At 45.7% G+C, this 11,876-nt stretch overlaps 1 protein-coding gene and 1 long non-coding RNA gene across 2 annotated transcripts in view; one reads left to right on the top strand and one right to left on the bottom strand.

Moving 5' to 3' along the window:
* The window catches only part of LOC125961290 (uncharacterized), a 109,789-nt gene that overhangs the window by 76,227 nt on the left and 21,686 nt on the right, over window positions 1–11,876 (top strand). The window lies entirely within an intron of this gene.
* Window positions 458–11,797, bottom strand: RFC5 (replication factor C subunit 5). Its single transcript, XM_004281478.3, has 11 exons — window positions 11,603–11,797; window positions 9,938–10,002; window positions 9,529–9,665; window positions 8,281–8,360; window positions 7,603–7,676; window positions 6,233–6,392; window positions 5,437–5,518; window positions 4,915–5,044; window positions 4,267–4,344; window positions 2,401–2,455; window positions 458–1,330 (listed from the first exon to the last, which is right to left on the bottom strand). The coding sequence occupies exons 1-11, from the start codon at window positions 11,668–11,670 to the stop codon at window positions 1,234–1,236; spliced, it is 1,026 nt and encodes a 341-aa protein (XP_004281526.1). The 5' UTR covers window positions 11,671–11,797; the 3' UTR covers window positions 458–1,233.

Below are 11,876 nucleotides of genomic sequence, written 5' to 3'. Positions count from 1 at the left end.
ATTTCAAGATGAGAGGCTTTCATCGAAGGAAAGAAAGTTAAAAGCTTTTGGCTTGCCGTTTCATTTTTTCCATTAAGGAAAAAAAAAACCCACCTTTTAAAACTAGTGAGTACAACAAGACAGCTGGGAATGGATTGGGCAAAATTAAGTTTTGTGGTTATCTTGAAATATCGTGTACAGTGTAGTCTGAGAGGCTCTGGGCCGCCTCCTTGAGCCCCTCACCCCACACCCCCAGCCATTAGCTTCAGACTTTGCTTTTGTCCTTTGGCAGCGAGGCCTATGTGTGTGATGCACATAACCTTCTCCCTTTTGATAATATAAGAATTGGACACCTTTATAAAGAACAGCCTCCAAAGAAAGTTGATTCTCTGATATCAGGGACGGAGGAGGCTTTCTCATATAAATGCAAGTGGAACAAGTCAGCGTCTGTGTAATTGGCTAAGGAAAGAGGAGTCACTTGTAACACAACAAGCAAGCTGCTTTATTTTTATTGTGCAGAACACTATCACACATGCAGCACAAATGCTCGCAGATAAACTGCATTACATTTAGATTAAATATGAAGAGTCTCAATCCTTTCAGCACTTGCAGGTTTAGAGTCAGGCTTAGTCTTATGTGCCCTGGGTTAAACAAGCCAGTGTTGAATGACCTCTGGCCCCAATAGCATCATTTAAAATGAATGTTTTCGCTACTGTCCACACCACAGTTGGGAACCTGCTAGCAACTCCTCTACTTCAAAAGGAGAAATAAAAAGGCCAGTTTTAAAGTAAGAAAGAAAATTGAGTCCACTTTATAAGAGTATAATAGTTTGGGCCAGAAATCCATTAACACCTATTTAAAGTAGCGCCACATTAGATTTACAAACTTAACTCTGAAGATGTTCTTTTTACCTTGAGTTGGAAGACACTTGGACTGCATTAGATTTGAAAGCCTGATATTCCAAATGGGGTAGCCCATTTCCTATCACCCAGGCAACTGAAGGGTAAAAGCCTTAAGGCTACAAAGGTTTTACTTTCCCCCCCCCTTATAAAACACAAATGGGCAGTGCAGTGAGAGAGCTGTACCTTTAAACTGCTTTGTACATCCCTGCTCCAACCAGCCACAAACACGGTACTTTGGGTACATGTCTGCCCACCCATGCCTGGAACAATTTTCCGAAAGTGGGGGTGACTGTGTCCCCTGCTCTCCAGTCACTGCTGGGCCTGAGAATAGGCAGCAAGTGGTCCTCAGCATCTAGGCTTCTGTGACAATCAGGTCTCTGGTGACTTGAAAGGCGGCAATGAGGGAACTCAGCTGTATCTTCTCATTGGTGCCAACAGAAAGTCTGTACCTAAAAGAAATCAAACAAAAGGTAAGAAGAGAGAATATCACAACAGCTGCCTTTTGAAGAGAACAACAGCAGTCAGACTGAAAGTTGGCCAGAGAAGGATTGGAAAGAGGTGAGAGAAGTTCATTCTGGGCAGCAATCTCGTGCGTGTCCCCTAATGTTTTTGTTGCCTCAAACACTCCTTTATAAATTTGCTTCAAACTGGGGGCGGGGGGGGAATATTAAATTAAAAAAAAATTGTTCCCAGTAGCAGTGTTCTGAACTTAACTTTGTTCAAGCTCTATACAGATATGCAAAATTTATGTGATTAGGCATTACTTCTTCACCTGCAAACTGCATCGAGAGGAATTATAATTAAGAATCCCTTCCTCGTAATTCACTGGGAAGCTCGGCTGCCTATCTGTGGTCCTGTGGTCAATAAAGCAAGACACTGGTGTCTCATCTCGCCACCTTTCAAGTGCCCAGCCATCGAAAGCAGAATCATGCTACTCGCGGTGTAGTGGTAAGAAGTGACCCAATTGGTACGTGTGAAAGCCAACGACGGCAAATTAGTTGGCTTCCGTGGACATCTATTTTGAACCTAGTGCTTTTGTCTACTTAAATGATAGCTGCCAGCTTCACTGGGGGCTAATAACTGTGTTTACTGAAGCAGGCAAAGTGGAAAATTGAGTTTATGTTTACTTTCCCTGTAATATGCTTTCGTATGCCAGAAGGCCTTAATAACAGCTGGATAGCTGGCCGTCCCCACACGACCTAGATGTCTGAACTGAAGCAGGCTTCCCACATAACAAGAGCATGTCTGGAACCAAGGTGGACCAGGCCTCTGAGGTCGAAGGAGAGGCCTTTATCTCAAATGCGTAACCGAGTTGTACCTGTCTTTGTGTTTATCCACGTTCTTCACATAAGCAGCTCACACCCTTCCCTGTGCTTCGTTCAATAATTCAATTCCAGCAAAAACTAAACTCTACTGTATATGAATGATTTAGACAAAACAGTTGAAACCAAGCAAGGAGAAACAACTCACAATGGGGAAAAAGGAGGAAAAGAATTAAAACTGGGAAATAAATACTCACTCAATGTCTGCCATTTTGGTCAATAAATGTATTCGAACTGAAGATGGAAAGTCAACTGGGGGAAAAACAAAATCAAATGAGTGGGGTCTGTCATTACCTACTATATATATTAAAAAAAATCACAGAAGTATGAGTTTCCACATCAGATACATAAGACTAACCTCTTGAGGCCACAGATCTCAAGATACCACACCTCTAGGAGGTAAAAATTGCATAGGTTTTCATAGTTTTTATTCATTTTAGTCTTCGGAGAGTAGCCGAAAAGAAAAATGAGCAGGTTCCAGAGTGATCATAAGATGGAAGAGCCATCCACACTGCCCTGTCAGCACTGGGCCGCTCTGTAAGTTACTGTGAAAGCGAAGTTCTCACTTGCTGTCCCAATTTTTTTTTTTTTTTTTGCGGTACACGGGCCTCTCACTGTTGTGGCCTCTCCTGTTGCGGAGCACAGTCTCCGGACGCGCAGGCTCAGCGGCCATGGCTCACGGGCCCAGCTGCTCCGTGGCACGTGGGATCTTCCCAGACTGGGGCACGAACCCGTGTCCCCTGTATCGGCAAGCGGACTCTCAACCACTGCGCCACCAGGGAAGCCCTGCTGTCCCAATTTTAAAAACAAACATAACCACTGTAAAGCAATTATACTCCAATAAAGATGTTAAAAAACAAAAAACATAAATAATTGATTTTTCAAAGTCGATTCATGCTCAGCATCCACAAAGTGCAGAGCTGGGCCTGAGCCAACCATGTTCTCGGGCAGAATTTCACATGCCAGCCAGCCAGGGAGAGGCCTGGAAAGGCACTGGCAGAACAGTGTTCGTGGACCTAAGTGTCTGCAGGTGGCTGCTGGACAGGCAGAGCTTCTCCACAAGGCTGAAGAGCACGTCACTTAGAGCTCAAAGACACACTCGTGTCTGGTTCTCCCCCAAAAGGGCCAACTGGATTGGTCTGGGGTGATTCACATGTGCTCTCAAGGTAGAGGAGCAATTCTCTGTGCAGGACATACGACCAAGTGTGGACCTAAAGATGGTTTAGTTGAGGCTGCTTTGGTTTTGTGAAGCTAGATCTTCCTCCTCCTTTCTTTTTGGGGAAAATAGCCTTTTAGAAATACAAACTCCAACATACTGCTGTAAAATACAGACCCTTGGAGGAAATAAGTTAGCCTTTAGGAGTTTCTTTCCTGTTTTTACCCAGCATTCTAGAAGTCAAAAGAGTATTTGGGGGGCTTCCTTGGTAGCGCAGTGATTAAGAATCCACCTGCCATTGTAGGGGACACAGGTTCGAGCCCTGGTCCGGGAAGATCCCACATGCTGTGAAGCAACTAAGCCCGTGCGCCACAACTACTGGGCCCGTGTGCTACAACTACATGCACCTAGAGCCCATGCTCTGCAACAAGAGAAGCCACCGCAATGAGAAGCCCGTGCACCGCAACGAAGAGTAGCCCCCACTGGCCACAACTAGAGAAAGCCCGCGCACAGCAATGAAGACCCAATGCAGCCAAGAATAAAATAAATAAAGTGAATTTACGGAAAAAAAAGTATTTTTGGAACAAGGTTTTAAAAGCAAGACACAGACACACAGATATTGGGTTGGCCAAAAAGTTTATTCGGTTAGTGAATACGTTCAATAAAGTTCTTTGCGAAAATTAAAAATGTGTCTTTTAGTTTTATTTAAACCCGAATGAACTTTTTGGCCAACCCAATAAAAAAAATAAATAGCAAAACAAAACTGAAAATGAGGGGCCGGGTTTACACCTCTTCATTCCTGTGTCTGTTTCCAAAACGAAGCGTCACGTTCCCTCTCCAGCCACCCTCAACCCCAATGCATGCCACCTTCTGCATAGCTTCTGAACTGGGGAAGAACCTAGGTTACCTCTGTGCACGAACAGGTGTATCTCTGTCAGGATGTCATGTAATGCCAACCCCTTTAGAGTTTTCAACTCCATGATATCTAGAGAGGAGCAGTTAAGGCAAAGGGAACAAATTCCTGAACAAACACTGCAGAGAATGACTTGAAAGTAGGGCTTTTCACGCCAACACAGCTGTTTCCTTCACTCTGAAGTTGCACGTGTTGGACCCCAGTTCTTATTTTTCTGTTTTCACCTCCATTAAGGGAGATGAAAGATATCTCTGTCTAGTAGAGAACAAAACCAAATGCATTGCCCAAAAGGCTTTCCATCACTACAGCTAGATTTTAATTTCATAGCAAAACAAGAGTAATACTAACTGCTTGAAAATGACTGCACCTTCCACCCAAGGTCTAAGTGCTTCCCTCCCATCTGAGAGTTAAGCTGCTTCAAGCCATACCCAGCTCAGGGCCCTTCAGGAACAACTTGGGGCATGAAAGACAAGTACCCATCCCCCCCACAGACATCTTGCTCCCATGACAAGCTGAAAGGTGTCCTGTGCAGCCGCTTGTCTTGCCAGTAGGGTGTAGGTGCTGCCTGCAGCCTGAGCTTGTGAGGCCACGTTCAGGCCTTGGGCACCTAATGCACTGACTGAAGGACAAGAGAAAGGATACTCCTGTAGGCCGTGGTGAAGTCTTGATTCAACATCCAGTCCAGAATGTTGGCGATGTCTGACTTGAGTGGGTGCCCTGTGCAGGTGTAGACGGTCTCCTCTGTCACCTTCCCAAAGGCCATGTTGGTGCTCTGGGCAGACAGGGGGAGAGTCACCACGGCTGCTGCAGCCACTGAGCTGCAGGAGGGTCAGGAGGAAACTGCGGAGGCAGCAATGTGGGTGGGCACGGGAGAGCTCGAGCCCTGTACTTTTTACACTGCTAAGAGCTGGCCGCATCAGAGGAGGCCACTGCCTGTCGGCTATGTTACTTTGCAGAGTCCTTCCCTATCTTTCCCTTACTTGCAACAAATTATTCTTTCAATTAATCAAAACACAAAGGTGGGCGTATATCTATGATATACTATGAGATGTCTTACCAGTTCCAGATTTCTGAATTAACACATCGGTCATGCTGTTGCTTATGCCTTTCTTGAAAAAGTATTCTGAAGCGCCAACTCGAGATGTGCTAGGAGCGGTGCCCTACCTGCAAGATGTTCAGAGCCCTTCGCATGTCTCCACTGGAAAGAGTTACGAGCGCTTTCATCCCGTCTTCACTTATGTCAACTCTGCAAGGAAACAGGCAGGAGGGATATAGAGGCCCTGAGAGCACAAATGCTCCCCGAGGGGACAAGATGGACTGTGAAGATCAAGGCTTTGAAACAATGAAAGAGAAAAAAGGGAAGGACGGAGTCAACAATACTCTCCTGATTTACAGGCTCCAGAACTTGCTCTGGCTGCTGGGGACGTGGGCCTCACGTGAGTAGTCACAGCCCAGTCCAAGTCTAACAAGACCATCATTTGGGGCTAAGCATTGCTGTGTTGAGCAGGTAGCTTTGAATTCTGTTCTCTGGAGAGGAGAGGGTGCTGGCGAGATCTGCGCTCGCAGAGCCCAAGCACCTGTCGAATCAGCAGCAGCTCGGGCTGGCTACTTGATTGGCATCTGATCACGCAGAATGTGATGTCTCAGGACCTTCCCTGCTAGTTGAGAAAGGCTACAGGCTTCTTAACAGGAGGGACCTGGCAGTGTGCAGTTTCCAAAGACAAAGAGTAGGAGGAAAGTGGGACCGCTTCTAGGGGAGGATGATGGACTCCAGTAAGGAACCAAATGACTTTTATGAAGAATGTCTGTGAGCTACCAGGGCGGCCGACAATGAGGTTTACCCTGTGCCAGGCTCTCCCGAGTTGTTTACAAACGTTATCGCCTTCAGACGTACCAGTAGCTGCCTTACATGACACCCAGTCCCCAAGGCCCCGCTTTCCCTGCTTTTCAACATACTTACTGCTCTTCTTCTGTGACATGTTCCAGGCGGGGAACCATGAGTTCAGGGGTCAGGGGACCGAATCGGAACCTTGTACACCGGGACTGCAAGGCGGGGATGATCTTTGACAGATAGTTACAGATGAGGCAAAATCTGGTATTTTCAGTAAATTTCTCAATCACTGGCAAGGGAAAAGAGAACCACCTCACGTCCATCCTGATTCTTCCAGGGACCCAGAAACCCTGAACTTTCCTATGGTCACGTGAAGCGGGGAATCAAGAATGCAAACAAGTGGGAAAGCTACTGCAGCGAGAGAGGGTGAGCCTGGAGACCAACCACTCTCTCCCCAGAGCTGATGCACACGTCTGGACACGGGACTGGACAAAATGCTTCCTTTTTCATGACTGGCTGTGATCCCGGCACTCTTGCCGTTCCATTCCACTAAGATATGAAATCCAGTACGCCTGCCCTTTTGCATAAAATCCTATTTGGCAAACGGATGACGTGCCACCTTCTACTGGGCGGGGGAGGGGGGTGGCTTTTTGCAGACTTTCCAGTGGACCTTGTCTTGAACCCTTAGAGCATTCGAGAAAGCATTAACCCGAATTCAGAGATGCCTATGACACCAGTTTCAACCTGTAGGTACCAACGTTCTCATGCTGGGATCTGCCCAGACTGACTCTACAGAATAAGATGCTGAAGAAAGGTGGCCAAAGCCTCTAGGACCAGAAGATATTCTGTCCTCCTCCTCCGCTTCTTAAACATGGGCTGCAATCCACCCCTCCCCAGAATTCCTAAAGATCATCTTCTCTCCTAGCTGTCTACCGCAGAATCTTAATGAGACAGATTAAGAATGTCCTTGCAAAGAAATTAACTGCACCTTTAAGACCAACAAATCACAGTATACTCTCCTTTCCTGGCCCAATCATTCTCCTGGCAAGTAGGGAAGTCATGTCGGCTTTCTGAGTGCAACTAAATTTCCAGTGTTATTTTCCTGGCTATATTGTATCTAACGGTACCAACAGCAGAAAGACCTATCTAGCAGTTTAGAAATGAAAGACTTCCCATTCCCTCCCATCAAACAGTACAAATTCCCAACCCTGAAATTGAACCCAGCGGAAAAGTAGGATGAAACACCAGTGTCTGGTCATACCTAAAAGTCCCCAAAAGGCTAATGTCTTTACGCTATTAAAAGGGGTAACCACCGGTATAGAGATTTTTGTCTAGGTCATCAGGTGGGATACACAGTGAAAGGTATATAGAGATTTCGCTGGGCCAGAAGATGAATGAAAATTGAAAAGAAGCCACGTCCTATCTCATGTCCAAAGTTGCTAACTCTCCTTCCAAAGCATTCCTCAGCCATACACACCGTACACGGCTGTGCTCCTTACCTCTCCGCAAGGCGTTCTGGGCGTCCTGAGTCATGGCATCAGCTTCATCCAAGATCACTAGTTTAAAGCCTTTCCTAGGAAAACAACTGGTACCACCTAAAAAGCCTTCTTCAATCTCCCTTTGACTTCCAGGCCCAAACCTACACCTTCACATTTGTGCCATCAGGCCCTGGCTCATGAAGTTCATTTCTCCTAGAACTCTGACCAAAGCAGGCATCTGTGGTCAAAGCGCATGGAGGTCTAATTTCTGTATTTGTGTTAGATTATGTCCTCTGGCACCTTCATCTTTCTTCCACCCAGTAGCCTCTTATTCTATTCTAGTGCTGCTCTTTCCTCTTTTTCTTTTTTTTACCACCATCCTAGTTATCCACCCTGATCTCAATTCATTTTTGTTTAAATTCAAACTAGCTCCTCCAGTCTTATGATGTAATGAAATTAATGCTTCCCCAGAGAACTTGCTAATATAGATTTAGATAATATTTTGTTTTAATATTTGCATTTTAATATGTCTTACCACCATTCCTGTACTTTATCTCTCTTTCATGACTGCTTTTGACAAAGCCTTTTTCTTTTCCCCTTACTTTTACAAACTAGCAAAGGAGAGGATTTAAGAAATTAAACTCTATCACCTCACTGATCAAAATCTTTAGGGAGAGAAATTATGCAAAGAATTCTTACTTAAATATTGTCCTTGTGCTAGCAAAGCTCAGGATTGGTCCCCGAACGATATCTATTCCTCGGTCATCTGAAGCATTCAGCTAAATGTGAAAGAGAGAAGCCAAAATAAATAGAAAACGTGTTGGTGTGCTAGCTGTGAATTAATGTGCCTTTTCATCAATCCTGCTCAGCAAGCTAGGTCTCTAGTTCTAAGGACAGATAAGAGATAATCATTAAAAATAAGATGACAGTTATATTTAAAACTTACAACTCACTAGATCATTCCATTATACTCTGAAAGGCCAATCAACGTGTGTGTTTCCTCCCCCTTCTGAGGACAAAATCACTGACGTGCTCCGGGGGATAATTAACTGGTCTGCTCACAGTGAACAGCGCCTCTGGCATGAGCAGAATGATGCTAATTTTAGCTACCACAACCCAGAGCAACCCAGAAGTTACCAAGTCTTTAATACAATGAAGTAAGAACACTGGTGGCAGCAAGGTTCTATAATACAAAAGCAAGTTAAACAGTTTTTTTCTTACAATAGACAATATTTACAATTTCGTAAGCTAAGTTTATCGCTCGAGTCCTAGTAGTAAACAGATGGCATACTTAAATTCAGTAATTTGAAGAGAATTAAATGAAGAGATACTTTAAAAGGTGCCGGTAAGGTGTGGGGAAACCACAAGGGCTATGCAAATACCTCAAGGCCTACTGGGGCCCATTATCACCCCCAAGTCTTAAGGGGTTGGTGGGGGAGTGGCACTGGTGGGGTGTGTGTGTGGGGGAAAGGCTGCGTGCTGTGCCCTGCGGGTGGGAAAGCTGTTGGCCTGTCGTGACCCCCAGGGCAGGACCAGGCATCCTTCTCCCTTCCCCAACCCCTTCCAGGCCCCTGCTGGCCAAACTCAACCAGGAGCCAGAGGGCAAGAGAGCTCGCAGCCTTCCGGGGCGGGGCAAGAAGAGCATGGAGCAACATGCAGAAGGGATCTGGGGGCACATGGGAGACAGCCATCAACCGAGCAACCACTGAGGATTTGGGTAAAAGTTGGCAACAGCAAAGAAAGACACCTAGTCCTACCACTGCCCTTTAGCTTGTACCAGTCCAGGCAAAAATGTCAATTATAGAAAAAAAGTGAATTAAAACATCTTATGTCTCCTTCTTTCCCAACCACCAGCAGGACAACTAACTTGTAAAGTAAAACAAAACTAGCAGACCTAAAAGTAAGAGGCTGGAGTCGTTCGAGAGTAACAATAAACCTCCCATTTACCTCCAAGACCATGGAGCCAAATTCCTTATCTTTGTACAGCTGTTTAGCACAGGCCAGGATGGTGGATGTCTTTCCCGTCCCTGGAGGACCATAGAGAAGGAGGTGCGGCAGGCGGTCCTCACTGATAAACTTCTGAACTGAAGGTCAGGGGGAGAAAGAGAGAGGCCATCAGTCTCTGAGAGTTGCCTCATTCACTGCAGGCCCGAGTTGGGCTGAAGGTACTTCAACCATATGTTCAAATCTGGGTCAGATGCAGGAATGAAAAATCTGAAGGACTCAGCTCTTAAAGCCACATCCCATAAAGCTCAATCAGATCCTTCAAAATTATTACTCAGTAGAGACAACATTCCTAAGAAGTGTATTCAGGTCCTTTGACTAGGATACCAGCCGCTGACACATGGATACATACTGGTACTCAAGATGTCCTGATGAGAAATGAGATCATCCAGTGTCTGTGGCCGGTATTTTTCAACCCTGAAATACAATTTAGCATTGATTACAACATATATAAAGGCAAGAACATTTTGTTATGTGCAAAAGAATCCTTTCATATCCTAACTAAAACAGAAAGAGATACAAAACCCTTTAACAGTGGTTCTCAACCGGGGCCATTTTGTCCTCCAGTGAACTCTTGATAATATCTGGAGACATGTTCCACTGTCAAAGCTGAGTGGGGGGTACTACTGGCATCTAGCGGATAGGCACCAGGGATGCTGTTAAACATGCGGCAATGCACAGGACAACCCCCATGCCCTCCCGCGACACCCCACATATCTGGCCCCAAATATCAATAGTGCTGAAAAACTGCTCTCATTTCATCTTTCCAGCTGTCTGCCTATAATCTCAACCTGGATGGGCACCTAAGTTAATCCAAAATTGAACTCATATCCAAATATAAATTAACAGATGAATGGATAAATAAATGGTGGTATAGCCACACAAGGGAACGTTATTTGGCAATAAAAGGAAATCAGTTACTGATATAAGAAGCCAGTAACGGGACATCCCTGGTGGTCCAGTGGGTAAGACTCTGCACTCCCAATGCAGGGGGCCCAGGTTCGATCCCTGGCTGGGGGATTAGATCCCGCGTGCCTGCTGTAACTAAGAGTTCGAATGCCGCAATGAAAGATCCCACATGCCGCAACGAAGATCCTGTGTGCCACAACTAAGACCCGGTGCAGCCAAAATAAATAAATAAAAATTTCTTTTAAAAAAAGAAGCAGCCAGTCACAAAAGGCCACGTATCATATGACTCCATTTATATGAAATATCCAGAATAAGCAAATTCATAAGAAACAGAAAGTAGATTAGTGGTTGCCACGGGCTGAGGAAGGGGGGAATGGGGAGTTGCCAATGGGTATGGGGTTTCCATTTGGGATGATGAAAAATTTTGGAACTAGATAGTGGGATGGTTACATAACATTCTGAATGTACTTAATGCCACTGAATTGTACATTTTAAAATGGTTACAACTGTGAATTGTATGTTATGTATTTTTATTACGATAACAATAAACTGAAAAGAAACAACTTGGAGTTTTCCGAAATCAAGTCAAATCCATTCACTCTTTAAACCATCACTAAGACACAGTTGTGTGAGTAGGATGGTTAAGAGTGCAAGCTCTGAATCTGGACCAGCTGGGTTCAAATACAAACTTATTTTCCAACTCTGGACCTCTGGCAAGTCATTTAACCTTTTGGTAAAACTGGAATAACAGTACCTTCTTCCTAGTGTCTGTAAAATTCCAACATCTAATAGGGTGCCTGCTAATCTAATAGAAAGTCACTTAAATAAAAGTTAACTAGGGAGCGTTGTCATCATCATCATCATATTATTCTAGTTTAGAATCTGACCAATAATCGTACCGAGAGAAGAGAATATTTTGGCAAGAGAGAAGAATATTTTGCCACGGAGGTCAAGGTAGTGTCAGAAGACACGAGATCGAACCCCTGTGCCGATCGAACCCTGGGGCGGCGGGGCGAGGACGGGGTGGGGACCTGCCACTTGCCCACTCCGGCCACCACCTCCCCGCGCGGCCGACCCCCTTCCCCGCGGCTGCTGGGCCTCCTCCTACCAGGGCAGGTTCCTGATCTTGCCCCCTTCAGGCTGCTGCTGCTGCTGCTTGTGCGCTGAGGTCTCCATGACAGGGTGACGGAGGTCGCTGGGTCCGGTGGGTTTGTCGCCTCCCCCAGCTGCCTGCTCCGCGACCAGTCAAGACGTGACCCCGAGACCCACGTACTTACAGTTCGCGCGCAAACGCAACTCTCGCGATGTTTAGCTGCTGGCTTCCGACTTCCTCCCCTCCGGTCCCGCCCCCTCCCCGTTGCTAAGGCCTCTGTTGCCTGGTT

Source organism: Orcinus orca, chromosome 15 (assembly GCF_937001465.1).
Source record: "Orcinus orca chromosome 15, mOrcOrc1.1, whole genome shotgun sequence".
Lineage (NCBI taxonomy): Eukaryota > Metazoa > Chordata > Mammalia > Artiodactyla > Delphinidae > Orcinus > Orcinus orca.
This window is presented reverse-complemented; position numbering and strand designations above follow the sequence as displayed.